This window comes from Chrysemys picta, chromosome 11, assembly GCF_011386835.1.
Source record: "Chrysemys picta bellii isolate R12L10 chromosome 11, ASM1138683v2, whole genome shotgun sequence".
NCBI lineage: Eukaryota > Metazoa > Chordata > Testudines > Emydidae > Chrysemys > Chrysemys picta.
Genome location: NC_088801.1, coordinates 9,566,469 through 9,589,680, shown reverse-complemented (window position 1 = coordinate 9,589,680; position 23,212 = coordinate 9,566,469). Strand labels below are relative to the sequence as shown.

The window sequence follows — 23,212 nt, the reverse complement described above, 5'->3', positions numbered from 1 at the left end:
CGCTGCAGGAGTCTAGCCAGTTCTGCCAGGCAAGTGCAGACGAGCCCTCTGATGAAAGGGAAGGGAGCTAGGGTCGGTGTGGATGTGCATTTTTCCTTGCATTGTTCTATTGGCTTTTCTGTCCTCTCCCCCTACATCCCCAACCTTACAAGACAAGGGTATCAGCTTGTCATTGCTTTCCTGGTATATTATGAGAGAATGGAAAGTTAGGAAGTAAATGCAAAACAAATTCTTGAACGGCTCTATGGCAGTCCGACTGCATGATCCACATCAATTTGGTGTCCCGTGCTCAGGTAGAGATAGAACAAACAGAGGGAGAGCTGGCATCTGATTTTCATTCCTCTGTTGGATGGTGCACTTTCTTTGTGTGGAGAGGGATGTCCCTTTTATCCTCCTGAGATATCTTGATGAAACTTTCATAGAGATACTGTGCAATCCCCTCCCAAAGGTTTCTAGGGGTGGCTACTTTATTTCTTCCTCCCCTATAGGATGCTTTCTCATGCCATGCTGTGTTGAGTTCATCTGGCACCATTGCAGCCAACAGGCTAGCGGGATACAGGCCTGGGCGGCTTTGGGATGTCAGTAGCAGTTGGGATCTCTGTGCCCCTGTGAACCTCAGGAGTGAAATATCAGCCCAAATCACCAGTGCCTGTGGAAAATCGTGCCAATATTCACTGTCATTGCCGTAGACTTGAACCCATGGATCAGAGTTGAAATTTGATTGCTTCATACTACAGAAAATTCCCCCAGCTTTCCCCCTGCCGGGCCGTACTCACCATGGTTGGAGATGGAGACTGGTGCTGTATCAAGCTACTCCAAAGCTGAAGTGTCAATAAGTATTTCTTCTTACAAGTATTTATGGGAATAAGGGGAGTTTTGAAACTCATCATTCCCTTTTTGTCGTGACATTAAATTGAACGGCACATCTGCCTGCTTTTATCAGCAGCCTTGAGGGGTGCCCCCTCCATGCCTGCAGATTGCCTGACCCTAATGGGAGGAGAAGAAAGAGGACTAAGGGAGGACATTAGATCAGCTATACTGGGTCAGACCAATGGTCCAAATAGCCCAGTATCCTGCCAATGCCAGGTGCTTCAGAGGGAATTAACAGAATAGGGCAATTATCCCGTGAGCCATCCCCTGTCATCCAGTCCCAGCATCTAACTGAACAGAGGCTAGGGACACTCAGAGCATGGTGTTGCATCCCTGCCCATTCTGGCTAAGAGCCATCAAATGGACCTATCCTCCATGAACTTATCTGTTATACTTTTGGCCTTCACTACACCCCCTGGCAATGTTCTGCAAGATCCTCCAAGCCAGTGCTGCGCTGGACCATGAACAGAGGGCTTGGAGGGCCAAGATGACTGAGAGCATGCAGAAGGACAGAGGGGACAGAGAAAAGGCCAAGGAGTCCCAGCAGGACAAGTAGCAGGAAATGTATCAAGACATAATGGGTCTTCTCAGGCAGCAAACCCAAATGCTGCAGATCCTGGTTGACCTACAGGTGACCCAAAATCCTGGACTTATCAGCCTCTGCACACCTTGGAGAACATCATCATCAGGGGCGTGCACAGGAATAAAAATTCGGCCACTTTTGGAGGGGCACTTTCTGTGTCCCTCGTAGCCAGAGGAGCTGGTTCTCCCCCTCCCCTTCCCGCATGGCTGGAAGACTTGGCTCTTCCCCTCCCCCCGATGGCTGGAGGGGTTCGCTCTCCCCCGACAGTCTGAGGAGTTGAATCTCCCCCCGCGGCCCCAGGGCCAGAGGAGCTGTCATCTCCCGCCATGACCTGTGCATCTGCTTGAACCCCTCTTGCGCATTCCCTACCTCCCCCTATCCCCCCAAGATACCACATAGCATCACGGACTGCATCCTTACCCCTAACACCCGATGCCGGGGACAGCAAGGAAAAACAATTTTGCATAGCCTGACTTGTGACAACCACAAATGAGTGTCTATGTTGCCACAATGGACTACACTGAACTACCTTTTGTTTACCCAAATGGACATAAATGTTTACTTTCTTTTCAGCAGGCATTTTGAAAGTTTCACCCCATTAAGTTATGTTAGAGGTTGGTGTGACATTGTATGTGCGTGTTTGCGCTTTGATTTTGTGCACTGAATTTTTGCAAGCAATAAAGTTCTCTTTTTGGAGAATCAAAAGATCTTGATTAGTTCACAGCAAACATTACAGAGCGCAGAGCAGCCATCAAGAAATCAAACAGTAATTGTAAGGGCACTTCAAGCACCACAGAATTCATAGCACCAGGAAATCCCCCCCCCAACCACAGTTATAAATGGGTAGCAAGCACCATGCAATTCATAGCACCAGGCTCAGCAGTATTTATAATTTGCAGGAGACACAACAGAATAGATTCCTGCAGGCAGAAACCAAAACATACATAATTTAAAAAAGAGAAGATAGACACTATCTCAAGAGACAACAGTATTGCAGCTGACTGGCTATAAACCTTTAAAGCCACCCTCAAACACACAGCTCCACATTGGGCTCTTAGACTCATAGACTTTAAGATCAGAAGGGACCATTATGATCATCTAGTCTGACCTCCTGCATGATGCAGGCCACAAAAGCTGACCTACCCACTCCTGGAATAATTCTCTCCCTTGACTCAGCTGTTGAAGTCCCCAAATCATGATTTAAGGACTTCAAGTCGCAGAGAATCCTCTAGCAAGTGACCCCTGCCCCATGCTGCGGAGGAAGGCGAAAAACCTCCAGGGCCTCTGCCAATCTACCCTGGAGGAAAATTCCTTCCCGACCCCAAATATGGCGATCAGCTGAACCCCGAGCATGCGGGCAAGATTCTCCAGTCAGACCCTCCGGAAAAAGTTCTCTGTAGTAACTTTTAATATCCCATCATTGACCATTGTTACTAATTACCAGCGATGGCACGTTATTGACCTATTGACTAAAATCACTTTATCCCATCAAACCATCCCCTCCATAAACTTATCAAGCTTAATCTTAAAGCCAGAGAGGTCTTTCGCCCCCCACAGTTTCCCTCGGAAGGCTGTTCCAGAACTTCACCCCTCTGATGGTTAGAAACCTTCATCTAATTTCAAGCCTAGACTTCCCGACGGCCAGTTTATATCCGTTTGTAGTAGCCCTGATGTCCGGCTGTTCAAATTCAGCAGACGGTAACTCCACCCTGCTGGCAGCGTCCCGCCCTTTGCCTCACATATGTTATGCAGGATACAACATGCAGCTATAACCACTGGGATGTTTTTCTCGCTAAGGTCTAATCTAGTGAGAATGTCAGCAGCCCTTCAATCTACCACTAGCACTTTCCAGGGTCGTTCTGCACCTACTGAGCCGGTACTTGAAGCTTTCATTGGTGCTGGCCAGTCTATGGCTTCATGAGCCAGGGGAGAAAAACCAATGGCAATCCACAGCCTGGGAAAGAATGTCCCTGCTTGCAGCTTTCTGAACAGTCCTGTGTTGTTAAAGATGCAAGCCTCATGCACCTTCCCTGACCAAACCCACATTAATAGCAATGAAACATCTCTGGTGATCCACTAACGTCTAGTATAAAAGTGGCAATGTAGCCCTCTTTGTTGGTGTACTCAGTAGCAAAGTGGGCTGGTGCTGAAATAGGGATATACATTCCATCTATTGCCCCACCACTGTTTGAGAACTCCATTGCTGCAAATCCATCCACTATGTCCTGCACATGGTCGAGAGTCACAGTCCTGTGTAGCATGAGACAATTAATGGCCCTGTACATTTGCATGACAAGGGCTCCAACTGTAGAGTTTCCAACTTCAAAATGATTTCCCACTGTCTGGTAGCAATCCGGTGTTGCAAACTAGAGCACCATCACCACTTGCTTTTCAACTGTAAAAGCAGGTCTCATTCTGGTGTCCAAGCACTGGAGGGCTGCCCGGCAAACAGATCCAGGAATGTGGCCTTTTGCATCCGAAAGTTCTTCAGCCACTGTGCATCGTTCCACACCTGCATTACAAAGCGATCCCACCAGTCAGTGCTCGTTTCTTAGGGCTAGAAGTGGCATTCCATCATCTGCAGCTGCTCTAGGAATGCCATCAGCCGCCTGGACGTTTTTCTCTATGCCCATAAACAAACTCTCCTTGAAGATCTCCTCATCTTCCTCCGTGTGACCCTAGTTGTTCCAGAAGGGCTTCAAATACAGGAGAATAGTGTATCCTTGATTTGCAACTGTTATGAGAATAGTGCTGAGCTCCGCAGGCACCAGAGTTGGCAGAGACCGAAAAGCTCCACACAGGTTTGTAGGATTTTTTTAAAAAACGGTGTGAAAATTATGGGATGTGGACTGTATTATGGGATGGAGAAAGGTGCATGCTGGGAACTTGGCCCCTAGCTCCCAGAAATCCCTTGGCAAATCATTACTATCCCACATAATACTGTGAAAATGTCCCAAAAGGTATTGCACAGGATGGCAGTGTGTGGCACACTGGGGTATTTACCCATAATGCACCGCACTTAACTTCGACACAAGCAGTCTTGGTGTGTACGTGTGGTGCCCTTGCAAGAAGCCAAGTTTGCACGTGCTAGAGTGATATACAAATTCGGTGGCTGCATGACAACATAACTTGCATTGAGCAAAGTTTGTAGTGTCACCATAGCCTGTGTGTAGCTCATACCAAGGGCCACAGCTGGTGGAAATGGGTGTAGTTCCATTGAAGTCAACAGCGCTACACTGATGTACACTTGCTGAGTGTCTGACCCTAATTCTCCTTCTGAGAGGACCATGATACTAACCCTGCTTTGTCAGGTGCTACTGTTATGCAGTTACCTCCAAATAGCGAGACACTTAAAACTACACATGATATCCAGTCGTGATCATGCACTGGCACCTGACAAATCTTTTCCGTCTTATAACAATTCTGTTGATGAACTGTTGTGTGCTAGCCAAGGGACCAGCTGACATTTGTAATGGCTGAGATCTACGGCGTATGTTTGCTTCCCTAGCCCGAGGGGCTCTAATGCATTTGAAATCCTGACATCAGAGTTGTGTCTCTTCTGTTTGTTTTCAAAGCTCAGATCTCAAAGATTAAATTGTTTATAGAAAAATTGCCTAGCAGCGGATGAGCTCAGCACTGCACTGTGATTCATTCACAGATGTCTTTAAGGCCAGAAGCGACCTTTATAATCATCCAGCCTGACCTCCTGTAAAACACAGGCCCTGGAATTTTGTTCAGGGATTACTGCATCTAGTCCAGTAATGTGCTAACTGCACAATGCCATTCTGATTGTATTTGTTCACACAAACTCTGTGTAGACTGAAATCAGGTTGGAATTAATAATAATAATGACTGTGAGGTGCGGGGAGGAGGAGGGAGAGTAGGGGAAAGGGATACATTCTAATGATTTTCTTTATTATTCTTTATTATTATTTATCGCTGTATTAATATAGCACCTAGGAGCCCCCGTCAGAGACAAGGACGCCATTGTGCAAGGCACTGTACCAGCATAGGATGGTCCATGTTCCAAGGAGCCTACAGTCCAAATACAAGAGGCAATGGATGGATACGGACAAATGGGGAAGTACAATGAGACAATATTGGTCAGCGGGTTGTCACAGAACGCCAGCAGCCTGACCGCTGTCAAGTTTTGGTAGGTATCACATCAAAGGAGAGTTTTAAGGAGGGATTTGAAGATGAATCATGAAACAGGTTTGAAGATGTTTATGGGCAGCACCTCCCAAGTGTGAGGGGCAGCATGGGAGAAAGAACAAAGGTTCCTGTTTGAAAAGCGGACAGTGAAGGCTGGTATCATGAACTAATCATAGGCAAACATCAACTGCTTTGCAGCGAATGAGACACGAAATAGAGAAAGGAGAAACCAGTGGAGGGATTCAAAGAGAAGGATGATATCATCAGGGGGATGGGCTAGGAAAATGATCTTTCCATCAGCATTCTGAATGGATTTGAGCGGGGCAAGATTGCATTTGTCAAAGCCAGAGAGACATTGCAGTAATCAAGACCTGAGATTATGAGAGCTTGGACAAGACTTTTCACTGTGTGGCTGGATAGGAAAGGTTTTGTCTTAGAGAGGTTATGCAGAAAGAATTGCCAAGATTTAGACATAGCCTGGATGTGAGGACCTAGAGCAGTGGTCCCCAAACTTTTTACATCTCCCTACCTGTAATGTGATCTGTCTACACCCCCCTAGGAGCCACGGTCGGGAGCCAGGGCCAGGAGCAGGGCCATGGTTGGGGCTGGAGCTGTGGCTGGGAGTGGGGCTGCAGTTGAGGCCAGGAGTTGAGGCCGGTGCTGTGGCTGGGGGTGGATCTGAGGCTGTGAGCAGGACCAGGAGCAAAGCCACAGTGGGGCTGTAGTCAGGGCTGGGTCTGAGGCTGGGGGTAGGGCTGGGGCTGCAGCCGGGGCCAGGAGTGGAGCCACAGCCAGACCGGGAGCCAGGGGTCAGAGCTGAGGCCAGGGCTGGGGGTGGGGCAGGAGCAGAGCCGGGGGAGAGCAGAACCGGGTGGTGCTCCCTCCCCGCCCCCTATGTGGGCTGGCCCATACCCTGCTACACCTCCCCCTGAACGTTCCTCTGTGTCCCACAGTTGGGGGACCTCTGACCTAGAGGGAGGTCTGAATTGAACATGGGCCTGAGTGCTAGGCAGACTCAGACTGGGTGACCTGAAGCTCTACTAACTACTTTATGAACCTCTGAAAGCTCTTTACCCATGTGGCCTACAGCAGAATGTTTACAGGTCATTACACCAAAAGCAAGGTTCATTACAGACTTCTTTAGAATGGCTTAAAAACAGTAATGCTAGATGTCCCCCTCTAGGTTGGTGATCCAATTGCTCGCTTTGGTGACATGAAGTGGACGGCTGGGTTACCACCAGGATATGACAGGCCGGGACACTGGTTGATGAGGTGTTCCATAGTCTGAAGTCTGTTTCCACTGTCTGTGTCTGCTGTGTCCCCCTATATGGAGGAAGTAGGTGCATCTGCCATGTGATGTATGGATGTGGTTCAAAGTGGACCATATTTTCCCTGGGCATGAAAAGCCGCTGGGTTCTTTGATTGGGTCGTTGATGAGGTGTTCGTTCAGGACATTCGCTCCCTTGCACCTTGCTTGCCATTGATCTTCAGGGGAAAACCCAGCGTCTTTGAGCTCTTGCTCTGCAAGCCAGAAAGGTTTTCTGGATTTGAGTCATAATCTTGGTATATTATTTAGATCGGCTTGCATCGGTAGATTCTTGTTCCCTTGAATATGATGGAACTCCTGAAGGATTCTCATATTGTGACGAATTTGGGTTGGATAGATGTGTGCCAGCACAGGAAGCCATGGTTGTGGCGTTGACTTTACTATGCCCGTGATGATCCACATGACAGTGTTAAGTTGGGAATCAACAAGTAATGTATGGACACTGTATCCAGTATTCTGCAATAGAGTAGGCAGGGGCGAGTGAAGAGGTCTGTAGAGTGTTTTTGCATCGGCACCCTGGGTCATATCTGCCAGTTTCCGGATGAGCTTTACATGCATATTTATTTTGTCATGGATATTTTACAAGTGCTGGTGGTCTGTGAGGCTTCAGTCTCTACATCAAGATATTTTGGGGTAGGATGGTGTCTTATCTGTTGATCATAGAAAGGCACATGCAGTCCCATGCTAGCCTTTCAACTGTTTAGATCAAATGCTAACATGATAATTTTAGTGGGGTTTAGTTTTAGATGTCAATATAGGAAATATTTTCTCATGGTTTTAAGGCCCTTGGTTATGATTTGTTCTATGGTAGGTAAATCCCATTCCTGTGTAGTCAGAACAATGTCATCAACATAGACAAATTTCTGTGATGATGTTTGGGGAAGGTCTCAGGTGTAGATATTAAACAGGATTGGTGCTAGGACTGATCCCTGTGGTACGCCATTATTGGTTACCAAGGAAAACACAAAAACAATGGTTGGTCAGAACTTCTCGGAAGAATTTTATTGTTGCACTGCATGGGATAATTTTGCTGGCTTTCAGAAGAAGGCCATTCCTCCACACAGTGTCATAGGCTGCGGAAAGCTGCCCTGATTTTCAGTTTTCTCTGGATCCTACCTCAGTGTGTTTTGAGAAGGCTAATACTTGGTCAGTGCAGCTGTGGCCTGTTTGGAAACTTGCTTGTTCATTTGGTAACATTGCTTGTACAAGTGGTATAATCCTTACCAATCACATTCTCTCCATGAGCTGGCACAACATACACAGGAGTGATATGGGCTGGTACAATAAGGGATTATTGGTTGGCTTCCAGTAGCCATAGCCTTGTGCCAGATCCTCAGGAACAGGGCCGGCTTTAGGAAGTGCGGGGCCCGATTCGAATACCCGGCAGTGGTCCGAGTCTTCAGCAGCACTTCGGTGCGGGTCCTTCACTCGCTCCGGGTCTTCCGCGGCACTGAAGGACCCGCCGCCGAAATGCTGCTGAAGACCCGGAGTGAGTGAAGGACCCGCCGCCGAAGACCCGGGCCACTGCTGGATGAGTAAAAAAATTAAAAAGGTGCCTAAGTTAGGCGCTCTTCTTTAGGGCACGGGGCCCGATTTGGGGGAATCGGCCTAAAGCCGGCCCTACTCAGGAAGAGCCCTGAGAAATGGATATTGGAGGACAGTCCTGACAGCCATTTCCATCGTTTGGCTCCTAAGAAATTCTGGAAAGACACCGTCAGGTCCTGCAGGTTTCTTGGCTTTTGTGAGTGAGAGGCTCTTTTTATCTCCTCATCAGTGAAGGACGATACTAGGAGGAGGTAAATAGAGCATTTACCTCCTCCCATTTTACCTCCTCCCAGGACTGATTATTTGTTGGAGCTCTCCTATGCACTTTGCACTTAATAGATTTGTCCTCTGGTGTTTTTGAGTTCACAAGGAGCTGAGTTCTTGAAATTGCATCAGCTGAGACATCAGGATTTCGATCTTTCACTGGGTTTGCAGCCCCACGCTGATGCAACAAGCTTTGTATCTGGAAGGAGTGAAATCCAGAGCTTGAACCTTCTTGATGGATCGTTGATGATGTGCTAATTTCAGTGACTCTAGTAGAGATGTTGCAGTATTTGGGTCACCAGATGTTTGGTACTCCTTTAATAGCCTTTCTGTTTCTGGTTTCCAGCATGAGGTATATCCTTTTGGATTGCTAAAGATGTTTTTATTTGGATGAGCCAAGTGACACACATTTAGAGTTGGGTGGAATTTAATCAACGTGGTCTCAATTGTTGCAGTGCCTCCTGGCCAGTTTGTCGTTTGAAAGTTCCATCGCGGTTTGGGCGATGCCAGAACTACCAGGAGTTCAGTCCCAAGGTGGATTATCACTGGGCAGTGCTGACTGTGTGGAAAGTGGCCCTGAATAGTTCTGGCGGTATTCTGAAGAATTCTGAACTGATCTTTGGTGGGAAACAGAGATTCGGGTGGAGTCTGTTAGCCAGCAGGCGAAATGAAAAATGCCGTATAAAAAAGAAAGTATGTCTTCATTTGCTGACCATTCCACAAGTGCCTCGTTCACAAAATAATTATTAATATAGCTCCACATTATGTGGCGACTATTGAAATCACCGACATACATAGCTGGATGATAGGCTGTGGGTAATGGAAGAGAAGGCCAGTCTGTATGCAGTGGTTTGTACACGTTAACCACCATCATCTTGTCGATTCTTACTAAGATGGGGAAGGTTCTGGAATTGCTCCTGGCGTCTGTCATGTCATAATGCTTAATTCCCTGCTTGATGCACGTGGCAATGATGCGTTTTGGGTGCTGGAGGGAAGCAACAAGATTGTAGCAGGCAGTATGGCAACGTGAGTCTCGGGCGTCATTATTTGATCTGAGTTTCTTGCTGGGTGAGGACATCAATCACCTTGTCTAGCATAATGCTAGCTAGCTAGTCCCTTTTAGAGCAAGACTTACCTTCAAAGTTAAATTGGCAAATTTGTAGAGCTGGGCCTATGGTTCTGTTAAAGTGGCTGTCAGGGAAATCACTTTTTGCAGGTTCCCCCCGACTTTTTCCCATTGCTGTTTGATCCAGGACTTTGCTAAGCCATGTTTGGACGCTAGTTTGATTACACGGGTTGGCCCTTAGCATGTAACAGGGCAGATCATGAGACGGTTGTCTTAATGCATGTCTTAATTTGACTTCTAAATACTATAGTGATATGTGCCATATAAATACCTAATAGAGAGAGTTTTTATTCAGTCCTTACTTGGGCTAACTCCCATTGACTTCATCTAGCTTAGCTCCATTTCATTTTGAAACTTTCAAAATGAAGGTTTTTTTGGATTTTTCCTTTAGTGGGAAATTTTGAAGTTTCTACTTGTTGTTCCAAAATTAAATGACTCCCACCACCACCACCCCCACAATTTCAGAATTTCCCATAGAATGGAATTTCTGCCTTTGACCAGCACTATTTAAAAGTCATCTTATTTATTTTTACAGGACCCAGTACTTTTTGTGGGTTACAATGAATAATGATGATACAGTACAAAGGGTGTACTAAATAACCATTCAATAGCAATTTATGGACACAAACTTAAAACATTCTCTTTTCAAGGCGCTAAACTGTCTTTAAAGGATTTAAGATTAAAGGCTTTGTGACACAAATTTTCATGGTTACTTCTGCCCTGCAGTTATATGCATGTCTTAAGGGGTTGAGTATTTCAGATCTTTATACATGCCGAACTGTGTCTAATTATTATACTGGAATCATTTCACAAATGGTGGGTTTACATTCACGGGAATGTCTCCTTTTGTGTCCTACACAAATGTCATTGTTACTATGCTGGTTCCGGATCTAACCCTCTGAATCCTTCTGCGCCCAAACACTCACCTTCATTAGGGGACCCCTGTAAAAAAGTCAACCTGTGCAGACATTGCATTGATCAGTATGGGCTGACGGAGGAATTTGACTGACGGTAGTGCTGTTGGGTAGTTGGGTGTTCAGTATACTGTTTCTGCATCCTAAAGAAAACCTTAAACTGACCACTATTGCAATGGATTTTTTTATGTCATGCTGAGGCATAGGCACATAGGAATTGCCATACCAGATCAGACCCGTGATCCATCTACTCCAGTGAACTGTCTCCAACAGTGGTCAGCACCAGATGCTTCAGAGGAAGGTGCAGGAAAGCCCATAGTAGGCACAGCAGATATGGGGTAATTTGCCAACCTTGAGGGTTTCATCCTAATCCCTAGTAGTTAGAGATTGTCTTAAACCCCAAGGCATGAGGTTTTATGCATTCCTTCCCAAACTCTCCTTTTCTGTTGGCATTAATTATTATAACTCTGGATTTTCTTGTTATCCAAATAGTCATCCAACCTCTCTCTTTATATCTTGTTCAATTCTAGGTCTTGATGGCATCTTGTGGCAATGCGTTCCCTAGTCTGAACACCTGCTGAGTGAAAAAGGGTTGGCAGGCACCCAGCTCCCTGGGCTGCCCAGTTCCTCAGCCAGGTGGGGAGCTGGAGAATCCAAGGAACCTGGGAAGACGGGCAACCCACCAGACAGGCTTCCAGGGAGCAACTCATGGAACATATTTTGTTTCAGAAACACTGAAAAATTCCCACTGCAGGAATATTTTAATGTTTTCTAATAGAAATATTGCGGCTTTTTAGTCCCACAAAATTTTTTGAGTGTTTTGGCCTGATTCAGGATGAAAAAAATTCTAAAAACTTGACATTTTTCATAGGTCAGAAATTTCATCTCCCACCCAGCTCTCTGTATTGTATGAAAACACAACACTGGCTTTATTTTCGGTAAACTATCATGACCTACTTTTGCTCATTTTTTTAAACTGCTGTTCCAGTTTTGGTTTGGTTTACGCTATCTCTGTGTGAGATCTGTTTCCTATACATAGGTGTGTGTATATATCTATGTATGTGTTGGAAATGTTTCTATTTTTGCCTCGAAATCTATGAATGAACTTAAACTTTTTAAGGCACCAGATCAAGGAGTAATGCTAAGCATCAACGATTGGTTTGATCATTGGCCTCATGATAGCTTCTTTAAGAGCTACTAGCACTCTTCTCTACCCTTCCCCCACTGCTGTGGGGAACCACCGACTGCCTCAACCAACAGTGGACCTAGTACTGCTGCACTGGCCTTCACCATCCAGGAAGGGGAAGTGGCCAGCTCAGAGGTTTTGCAGGAAGTCACCCCAGCACCTGCATAAACTCCGTGAGTGATACAGGCTGAGATGCGAGCGGAGAAGACTAACTTGGAATTTTGGAAGTGAATTAAGCTAAACTGAATTAGGTCACTTTAATTCTGAATGTGTGCGTCCACACAGAGATTTGATGTGGTTTAACTATTCTTTAAATTCACACCTTTGAGTAATTCAGATTAATTTTCCTGGGGGCGTGTCTTCACGGCAGACTACCCTGTTGAGACCCTCGAGCCCACTTTAAAAGGTACCTCATTCTTGTTAACATCAACCTATATGTACCTTTCAGAGCATGCCAGCAGGCTCTGTGCAGGGCAGTTAAAGTGCAGAACGTTAGAGCACTTTATAAATCGCACCCCACTGGTGCGCTTTGCTGTGCCGTATAGACAAGCCCTGCATGTCCCCATGTAGATAAGCCCGAAGACTTGGTCTAACCACAGCATTCGTACTGAGGCAACTACTAAGTTGGTTAGGGGTGTAAGTTTTCTACTGAACTAATGAAATTGGGTGCAGTTATGGATGCACTTACACTGGCCTAGTTTATTACCCTTCCTTTATAGGAATAAGCTAGACTGGGATGAGCACTTTTATACTGTTATAACAGTGCCCACAAACAGGGGTGGGGGCGGTGTACTGGGTTAATTTTTCAAATACTTTTTTCTGCCCCCCTTTTTTTTAACTTTGTAGAAATAGAATCAGTTGGGCCCAATTCTCCTCTCTTTCCAGTGTTACCCCAGGGGGCCTTGTCGTCACTGGAGATTTTTACCCGGTTGCCAGGAAACTCAAGGGAGGTAAGATTTTTGATAAGGCTAGTCTGGACGCTCCCCACATTTTTGTTCCAGGCTTCTAACCGCTTGGTTTTACTTTAGCACAAAGGTTTGGGCAGTTTCCAGACTAGCCTTTCCCAATGTGTGAACTTCCTCCAGCGAACCGGAAATCAATTGCCTGGAGGGGAAAAAGCTTAGTGTAGACATACCCACTTCTGTACAGCCCGGCTCCTTGTGTAATCCGTCCGTCTGTGCCAAATGGGTGTCAAATGCTGCAATTCTGATCACTTTTCACATCTGTAAGTGGCTACACAAAGGGTATCGAGAAGGGCAGCGGAGAATTGGGCCCTCTGATTTCAGTTACATGATCCAATTGTAACTGAACAGGGGTAGCTTTCTTTTCCTGACATTTGTCGGACCTCACAGGGATGTTCATTATGTAGTTTGTATCTTCTACTGTCATGTTGATTATTTAGGACCTGCCATCTTGACAACACTTTACAAAGATTGGGCCTGTTCTCCATTGCCTTGTGTTGCCAGTTACAGGGAAAAGTGGTGGTCAAACACCAAAGGAGCAGAAAATCCAGATTTGGACACATATTACACTCACTTTGCACAAGCATAAATAACGACACAAGGCAGTGGAGCATTGAGGGGCATGGATCAGCGTTCATGTCGCGCTCTGTCAGTACCTGGCCCAGGCAAGCTAATGATCCAACCAGTGGACCAAATTTGGTGATGAATCCTGATCATGTGCCACCTGAGGCATGTTGCGCATACGCTAAGAAGTAGAGCATTAAGCACACAGACTAATGAAGGGCTTGGTTCTGCAAACTGTTACGGACATGTGTAGTATGCACTGATGTGACTGGCTGGCATTTGCCATTCCAGGCCCTAAATTAATGTTAGCTGCAGTACTTTGGCTTTTTGCTCCAAATCTTTCCCATCCCAGGTCTCTTCACCTCACCCTCATAACTTCCTCCCCTCCCTTGTCTCACCCTTCCACTCCTTCCTTTCCCTTGACAGCAAACCCCCTCCTGACCTAAACCCCACCATGTCCCCTGTCGTCACCACACTGATCACTCTGCTCCTGTTTTTTTATTCCTCCCCCCCACCCTGTGTTTGTCATGTCAATTTAGGGTTTGGGACAGCATCTGTGTTTTGCTATACGTCTGTAAGCACTCAGCACAATGGGCTTGTCCTTGGGCTGGACAGCCTGAGGCCAACCAACCCTGATTACAGAATGAGCCCCACCTGAGGGGAATCAGGCAGTTTCCTGTCAAGAGCAGAGGGTGGCTGTGGTGAGAATGAGAGAGGCCTCTGCAGGGAAGATCCTGAGACCAGGGGAACAGCTCTAGCTGAGTGTTGCCTGATTCTGACCAATCTCACGAGGGAAGGATTGTGTGTTTAGTTTTGAACTTTAAGTTAATAAGTCAGACCCTGAGGAGGGTTGTTGTGATTGGACTGGAAAAACTCTGTGTGGAGTTTATCTGGGGATCCAAGAAGGGAAACTGAGGTGAAGAGTGGCATTCGGGGCTGCCTTGAGGCCACCAGGGGGCGCTCATCTACAGGGGCTCTGATCTTGGTTGGTCCCTAGGCACTACCATAGTAACCACAATTACTAATAAAGTACTGGAGTTTGAGGAAACCTTTTGCTGTGAAACAAACTGCTTAAAGCAATCAAAGTGCAGCCTGTCCTTTCTTAAACCATCTCCTTGTTTCTGTGAGTTACATAAGCTCTCTGGATCTTCTGTTTCCAGCACTGTAGCAACGTAAACAATAAACACTGTGTTTGCATAGGACATACAACTAACCAAAAAGTTTGCTGGTGGGGCTAGAGTTGTCTTTCTGGTGAGTGAAGCTTGGCACTGCAATGTGAAATCCAGTGCCAGTAGATGTAGTACCAACATTTTAAAAGCTTCTACTTTGTTGTCCCATCATCAGTCATACCATTGTATAAACATGTTTGTTTTCACAACAGGGTTATAAAAGAAATGTTCATTGGGAAAGAAAATAATACATAGTTCAATTCAGCTGATAAAATCAGGGCCGTTGTAATTACCAGTGATAATACTGATCAAGGCTTGCAAACTGGACCTAGATTCTGCAGCAATGACTGGAGATTTGGCAACAGCGGATATTTGGTGGCAGCTTCTGGTAAATGAGAAAATGTTTGGATTATTTTCTTATTCCATTAATTAAAACCAATCTGTGTGGGAGTCTCTGTGTTATGTGCTTTGATATTAAGTTCAGGTTGGTTTTACTCTGTCCCTAAATTCACTTTTCAATGCGTCACCAGTATTTGTGCTGATGCCAGAATTTCTGGAGGTTTGGGCCTTTGGGTAAGGGACATGTGGGGCCCCCGCTGGACACCCAGTAAGGCTTAGGAGGTGGTTTGGAATTGCTCTGGAATAAATAGTTATCAATGCTGACATTTAAATTGTCATCATTAAGTTTCAGAGACAACAGCTCTCTGAGATGAATGAGGGCCTTCTGCTCAATGTGTTTAACTCTGAAGCCCAGTGACAGGGTTGACTGGTGACTAATTGCTCCTCTAGAAATAGTTCAAAGCACTTTTTGCCAGAGTAGGGCTGGTAGTTCCGATATCTTGGCAAAACTCCAACATGGGTAATCCTATTCGGCTTGCCCAATATCCTTATACAGTGTCAGTTGGATACACAAGTCTTTAGCTATTATGTAATGTTGCTGTGAGCTGCTAAGCAAACATTCCACTCCAAACTACTGTGTATGAGTGATAGGTGATGTGATCCCGTTTGTATAGTCCTCGGTCCTACAGGTGGATCTGAGCAGTAACCCTCTAAAGTCAATGGGCTCTGGGTGGGCGCAGGGGTCTGCTATGAGGAATCAGATTGCTGGACTGGAGCTATTGTTGATCCATCATTTTGGCATCCTTTGGAAAGATAGGGAGTATGTCAATGCAAGTTATTGTTTTTTAATGTATAAAAATCTGTAATGGAGAGGAAATAAACTCTGCATTCTTTCTCTTTCCATAATTCTATATTTAGTTGCCATAACATATTAACACGTAAATGCACACGAAGGAACATTGTAAAACTCCTACAATTGACTAGAGCACGGATATACATAACACAAGTAATACACGTGTCGGTGCTCTTCACACAAAGGCGCCATGTTGATTTTTCTTAAAGGATATTCAGTGTTTGGATTAATGCTCTGACTTCCCTGAATGTCAAAATACCTGCAGTTCATCCAGACATTTTAATTCTCAGGATATTGAACCAGTGTCCTAGAAGAATTTCTGCATGTCAGTGTGGGCATGGACCCTAAGCAAAATCCCCCTCACATCCACATGGCATATTCTTGGCTATTCTTCTTGCCTGATACTGTAGATAGTTCATGTAGCAGATGGAACTACCTTTGTTATCACGATTGCCTTCCCACCGGCAAGCATGTCTGTCTGCACTAGCCCTTAGCCAGGAACAAAGCAATTACATGGACATTTGAAGAGTGAAGGTAAAGAAGCTGTGTGATCCTGATGACCACAAAAAGGAGGAGAGCAAATTCTTTCCCTTTAAATAGTGGATTATATTTTGTGGGATCTGTGCCAATGTCAGACACCCTGGTTCATGCCTCACAGGGCAACTTACAAAAACCCCATTGCTGTATGAGCCAATTGGCACGTTTTGGAAGCTATGCTGTACAGTACAGTATGTTAGAACGTGCTCCTGGAAACACTTGCCAGTGGGCATAGGGCATTTTGGGGGTACCTAGCGTACAAAAGTGCCTAACTGATTTAGGAACCTGTCACATTTTCAAAAGTGAGTTAAGGCTCCTAAATTGCATTGAAAGTCAAGTGTGGTGAGTTGAAAATGGTACTGAAATTGTCAGCTTTAAATATGCTCCAGGGGGGTTTCCTGGTCCTACCTTCAGGCCAGGAGGCTCCATTACAGAAGAGGGCCTAGCAGTAGTCTGGCCTAGCAACCAGACTAATTATTATAGTAAATGTCATGCCCAGCTGTGTCAGTAGGCCTGAATCCTTACTTTGTACCGAATCTTTCATACAAACTGTATCCCAAAATGCGTTACAGAGTTACCTGACATAACACACTGAGTTAAATATTTATCCTGCCCACTTTTAATCATATGGACAAAGCCTTTTGCAGCAGAACAAGGAACGAGTAACTAAGGAGAGGGGGAGAGAGAGAGATTAGAGCCCAGGGCCGGCTCCAGGCACCAGCGTAGGAAGCAGGTGCTTGGGGTGGCCAATTCAAAAGGGCGGCACTCTGTCCGGTATCGGGGCGGCACGTCCGGGTCTTCGGCGGCAGGTCCCTCATTCCCTCTCTTCCTCTTTGAGCTGCTGCCGAATTGCCGCCAAAGAGGAAAAGAGGGAGGACCTGCCGCCAAAGAAGCGGCGCGATTTAGCCGCCGCCGAAGTGCCGCCGCTCGTTGTCGTCTTCTTTTTTTTTTTTTCCCACTTGGGGCGGCAGAAAAGCTGGAGCCGGCCCTGTTAGAGCCATAGGAAAAGCAGAAGTGGGAGACTTGCATCTGAGAGGGAAGTGAGATAAGGTGGAATGATGATCCAGGTGACAGAAGCTGTGGAGGGGAAGACTTTTGTGTGAATTGGAGACTATGTAAGGGGCAGAGAGATGGGCGGGGGTTGGATGAGCAGAAGAAAGGGGGAGGGGGAAAAAAAGCAGACAGAGAGAGAGAGAGAGACCCCAGATCTGTAATTTGGGGCAAGTTTTGAAAACCAGGAGAGCAGATTTGATACTGTGGGAGAGTTTTCACACTGTGAGAGGAGCAGAAGTTTGACTGGGAATGAAGCAGAATTGGTTTCAGGAGAGGTATATGAAAAACAGAGATGTCTTTTCCCCACAGATTTGGCTGAGAAAGGGAGGGTCCGAGGAGAAAAGTGCTGGGAGGAGAAGATGGTCAGCAAACGGAACTTTGTTTTGTACATTTAGCGACAATAACGAAACAGGAGAGGAAATAAATAGAATTATTTTAAACTCACTTGACCTCCAACATTAAATTTCTAGAAATGAAGCAAACAAAATATTGACAGGCCAGATCTGATTGGATCATTCACATGGCCTTGCACTCTAGGACCAAATCATGTATTTTTCCAGTCAATGCTGCAATGGGTCCAGAATTGTGGAAGGATAATTACTATTTCAGAAGTCTCTGGACACCTCAACAAATGTAGTGCTGAGTCTCTGTCCAAGAACTATATTTAGGTACTTTGCTCCAGCAAGTACCTGAACAGCTGTGTTGCTCAGATGTTGACTTGTGTGAACTGAGCTGTGCATTTATTGCTAAATATTTTTAAAAGCATTTAAAAATGCAATCTAGAATGAATAATTTTGCCTTGAAAGAAGCAAGCTTTCTTATTGCACTATAGAAGGGTAAAAAAGAGAAACTACTTTAAAGAGACACTACAAAGTACATTTAATACTGTCTCTCTCTTCTATTAAAGTTCTCAGTTTGTGACACCTTCTTAGTTTGAAAACAATAAATACTGATAAATATATTTCTCAAAATACTTTACAGATATTAGCTGACTCAGCCCTCCAACACCTCTGTGAAGTAGGTAACAAATACACGGGATTCAAGTATCTTTTTAGACTGTAACCTCTTTGGAAAAGGGACTGTCATCTATTTGTGTTTGTACAGCACCTAGCACAATGGACATCAAGTTGTTCGTGGCCTTGAGGTGTTAATACAGTATAAATGTTAAATAATAATAATCAACAATACCCTCACCTACCACTGAAATGCAATCACCTCTGGGGTAGAATAGAGCAGTTGTTAAACAACGTACAGAAACACCACCTAACAGCTTAGAAGAGGAAGGGAAGAATAGTGACTCTGATTGAAACTGCAAGGAGGAAGGTAGGTGAGGAGATTGTAGTTACCTCAGTTCAAATTGTACTAGGATCCTTGGGGTTAACAGGCCTACTCTCACAAAAATGTGCCATGAGGTCCTTAATAATCACAGGGAGTGTGAGCTCAGTTTTACATCCCATCTGAAGGACAGGTGGGAGGACCTGGTAGCGGGGCTGAGGCTGAGACTGGAAAAAGGAAACTAAACTGAGAGGACTGTGAAGAGCCTAGGGGGCATAAGGATGAAAATGAAGCACAGCTGCAGATAGGGATGAGAATATATAGGGCTTTGTGGGTTTGGATGAGATGCTTGAATTTGATGCAGTAGAAAAATAGATTGAGGGATGCAGGGAAGGGGCTGGTGTGGCACAGTTGGTGTGGGAGGGCAAGATGACTTTAGCAGCAGCATTTTGGTCAGACTAGAAGGGGAGATATATGCTGTGGGGGACAGGCAGGGTGTTCTTATAGTTAAAAGACTGGACTGGGCCAGTGTTCAGCTCTGCCACAGTTTTCCCGTGTGACCTTGGGCAAGTCATTGAACCTCTCAGCTCCTGATCTGTAAAATGGGGATAAATTTCCCACCTCGCAAAATGTTGTGATGCTAAATTCATTAATGTGAGGGTCTAGTGTACCAGACAGGCCACATACCAGAGGCCAGAGATGCAGTTACAATAATCTGATGACCTTCAATAATAGAACAGATACATTAAAATAAACTTGAATGGTTATCGCGTGTCCACACATCTAACCCTCACTGAAGTCAATGGGCGTTGCTGGCATGATCCCAGGGCATGATGGGAAGAGAGCTGCTTTTAAAAAGATATCTGGAGCACATACTGTACCTCAGACTATAAACAATCTATGATGAAAGATGCTTGACAGACTCCCTTTAAATCTATGAGTGAGCCTATGGTTTTAAAAGGCACAGTTTTTATTTTATGTAAACAAATACAACAATTTACATACAGCTGTTGCTTATTCTAGCCCCGGCTACCTGGCTTTTAGTGTGTATACTTTATTTCTGGAGAACCATCAATGGTATATAAGTGGTAACATAGGCCAAGCACCTCTGGTGCTATTTAATAAAGAACATCTTTTTACGGAGCATGTCATTTACAATAATAATACCTTACATACACACAACACCCTGCATCATAACGAATCCCTGAGGGCTTTACTATATACCTAGTACACACTGCCATTTAAATGCAGCTGCCTCTGGGGTGGCCGATGATAGCCAAAGACAGTAAACATCACAAAAACACTGGGAGGAGAAATTTTGGGACAAACTCACTCACATAAAGGACCATTGTATAAAAAGAGTGGATTTAAACTTCCTGGTGCCAGGAAGTCAGTCTATGGGGCCGATTCCCTTCCCTACCCACCTGGATGTCAAGGGGTTGGAGCTCGTTAGAACAGCCCCAGATGCTCTAACTTACATTAGCTGGTTATGGTCCTTTAAAGACCATACAAGAGCTGGGGGTGGCTGAGTGTGCTGTGCTCCTGCCACTCACCATCCCTGGCCCTTTGCTGGGGCTGCAGAGTGGATAGCATAGGAGTCAGTGCCGGAGGTACCCCACTAGGGACACCCACACACCAGAGAAGGCCCCAGCAGGGGACTTGTGGGAGGCTCCTGCTCGCTTGGTGCTGCCTGAGTCTCAGTGCAAAGGGAGTGGCTCTGCACCCATGTGTGGACGGATGCACGTGCACTCACAGCCATTTGGAAGGGAAAACCAAGCCCTGGGTGGCATGGGTAGGTGAGGGGTTAACCTACTGCCTGGAATGACGTGCCAGACTGTGAGCCACAGGGAGAGGGGAGGGACACAGACACCCCCACAGGGCTCCTCCTGGAAACCCAACTGCTGCCTAAGGCAAAGGGGGAGGACTCAGAGGCTGTTCTCCACAGAGATGCCTCTATCTAGTCCAACACCTTTGGGAGCTTATGACATGGACACTTTAATCCTCTCTGGGGTGTCTATGGGATTGGGTCACCTACCTGCCCCCCTCCTTCCTGGGACACCTATAGGATTGGGAGCTCTGCCCCTCCTCCCCAGGGCACCTATGGGATTGGGTGCCCGGCCTCCTTCTCTATGGCACCTATGGGATTGGGTGCCATGCCCCACTTCTCTGGGGAACCTATGGGATTGGGTGCCCTGTCCCCCTATGGCACCTGTGGGTTTGAGTGCCCTGTCCCCCTTCTCTGGGGCACCTATGGGTTTGGGTGCCCTGCCTCCTTCTCTGGGGCACCTATGAGATTGTGTGTCCTGCTCACCCCCCTCTCTGGGGCACGTTTGGGTGCCCTGCCCTTGTACTGTGGGGCACCTGTGGGATTAGTGGTCCTGCCCTCTTTCCAGGGAAACCGCCGCGGCACATCCACCTGCGAGCCCCGCCCGCCCAGCCAGGCCCGGGTGGAGCCGCCCGGGCCGCGGAGAGGAGGAGCAGGGGGAGGGCCCGGCCAAGCGGCCGGCGGCGGGGCTGGGCAATAAAAGCGCAGGTAGCGGCGCGGGCGGCCGCGGTCCGGAGTGGTGCGCGCTGTGCCAGGCTGGGCGCCTGGCTCCCCGGGGCTCCCCAAGATGCTGTTCTGGCACACGCAGCCCGAGCACTACAACCAGCACTCCACCGGCAGCTACCTGCGGTGAGTCCGGCGCCCTGCCCCGGGCGCAGCGACCGCCCCTGCCCGCGGGGTGCCAGCTCCGGGCGCTGCGGTGGGTGCTCCCGGGCAGGGCAGCCCTTGGCGGGGCTGGGGCCCTAGGGGCAGAGAGAAGCCGGAGGAGAAGGGGAGCGCATCGGGGAAGGGTGGGCGCTGGTGCGCTCCAGGCGCATGGGAGAGCCCGGTGCCCTTTGCCTGGGGCAGCATGGGGAGAGGCGCAGGCTGGCCCCACTGCACGTTCCGGCTGGGGGGCGCTCAGGCGTGGATGTGGCGCCCCCCGCCGTGTCTCTACTGCGTTGTGCTGGGGGCTCCGCGTCCCACTCTTGGCAGCGTATCACCCAACTGGCGCTTCCCCACTGTCCTCAGCTGACACTGCCCTGCCGCGCCGCGTCGCGTGTGCCGCTGGCTCTGGGCGAAGCCAGCCTCCGTTCCAACGCGTGTGGTCTAGAGAAAAATCCCCTCGGCGAGGGGCAGAAGTGTTGGTGTGCACAGCTACACCGCGTGGATCTCCTCTGGCTGGTGTAGATCTGGAGTAACGCCACTCGGGTTACATTGGTGTGAAACCAGTATAATCCGAATAAATGAGCGGCGAATCTGCCCGTGAATTTCCTGGCTTGTTTCTTTTAATTTGAGCTGTCTTGTACTGTTTCCAGATGAAATCCACTTCCTAGAAAGTTTTGTTCTTTTTGGGTACCCTTGGAAACGTTCCCACCTTTGCTGCCTATAACTATGAACAGGCTTAAGGAATTTGTGTAGCTTTGGCTTTGAGTCACAGAAAGCTAAACTGGGCTCTCCCCACTTCTTACCAGAGCTGGGGGTTAAATCGCGATGAAAGGGTCTTTATTAGACACTGCTGGCTGTTGATTTTTGGACGATCGCCCTTGAGGGTTGCCGCATTCTGTAGAGATTTAACTAGAGCATTTCAAAGGGAGCAGTTACAACTCTTTGCAAAGCACTGTCCAGTGGCTGTAGAAAATGCTGCCTTGGAAATTAGGAAGACATCAGATTTTCTCAGGATCAGATGTTTCTTTTTTTCTTTTTGGAGGATGGCTAACTGGCTCCAACGTCTGGTTGTGAGCTTGTCGAAACCAGTTATATCCTGTCTTGTTTTCACACCAGTCACATTGAATTAAATGGCTAATTTAAGCACAGGGGCAGTTAAACAATACAGTCTGCAGCACGGCAATATATGTAGAACAACCCCACATTTGCACCCCTCTAATAGACCACTGGGAATTTCATTTTTGACTTTGCTGAATGTTTATGAAAATTGTTTCAAATCTATAGGGGAAGACTTTCAGCGGGTGGAAAATGGCATAACTCAGTGGAAGTGGATAAGTGCTGATTTATACCAGCAGAGAGTCTGGTTCACAACCAAATGGCTTGTCATTTTCAAAGCATATCTCCGTGTAACCGCTATCTGCGGGAACATCCAGCTTGCCCATTTAAGCACTCAAAAGCCCGGTAATCTCTTCCTTTAAGCTGCTAGACCTGCATTCTTAAACTCTAGCCCTATATGCATAGGATGCTTTAAGTACAAAATCCCTTGTTGTTCTCCAGTGGAACGGTATTCGATTTGAGTACTTCTCCCCCACCCTTACATAGAGGCCACTTGTTCATTGCCATGAAGGGCCACTGTATCTTAAACGGTCTAGGGTGTCCATGTTCTCGCCCCCCGAGGTATGTGTATTAATAACTTAGATGGGGCTTTTGCCCAGCTCCCTCTGCGTGGAGCTGGTAAATGGGTGAAGCAGGCTGCATCAACCCAAGGGCTGGTACAGTGTGCAGGCTGCCTTGGCTATTA

The 23,212-nt window shown here is 46.8% G+C and overlaps 1 protein-coding gene across 2 annotated transcripts in view; it reads left to right on the top strand.

Annotated features, from left to right (window-relative positions):
- Positions 1 to 21,230: 21,230 nt before the first annotated feature.
- Positions 21,231 to 23,212, top strand: part of TFCP2L1 (transcription factor CP2 like 1) — a 45,138-nt gene continuing 43,156 nt past the window's right edge. Inside the window, exon 1 of one of the 2 annotated variants that reach the window (XM_042843068.2) lies at positions 21,231 to 21,393. Coding sequence is in view for 1 of the 2 variants with exons in the window: in XM_005279775.5 (XP_005279832.1) it covers positions 21,332 to 21,393 (62 nt within the window). In the remaining variant the exon portion in view is untranslated. The remainder of the gene's footprint in view (positions 21,394 to 23,212) is intronic. The other variant, XM_005279775.5, reaches the window with a different exon arrangement.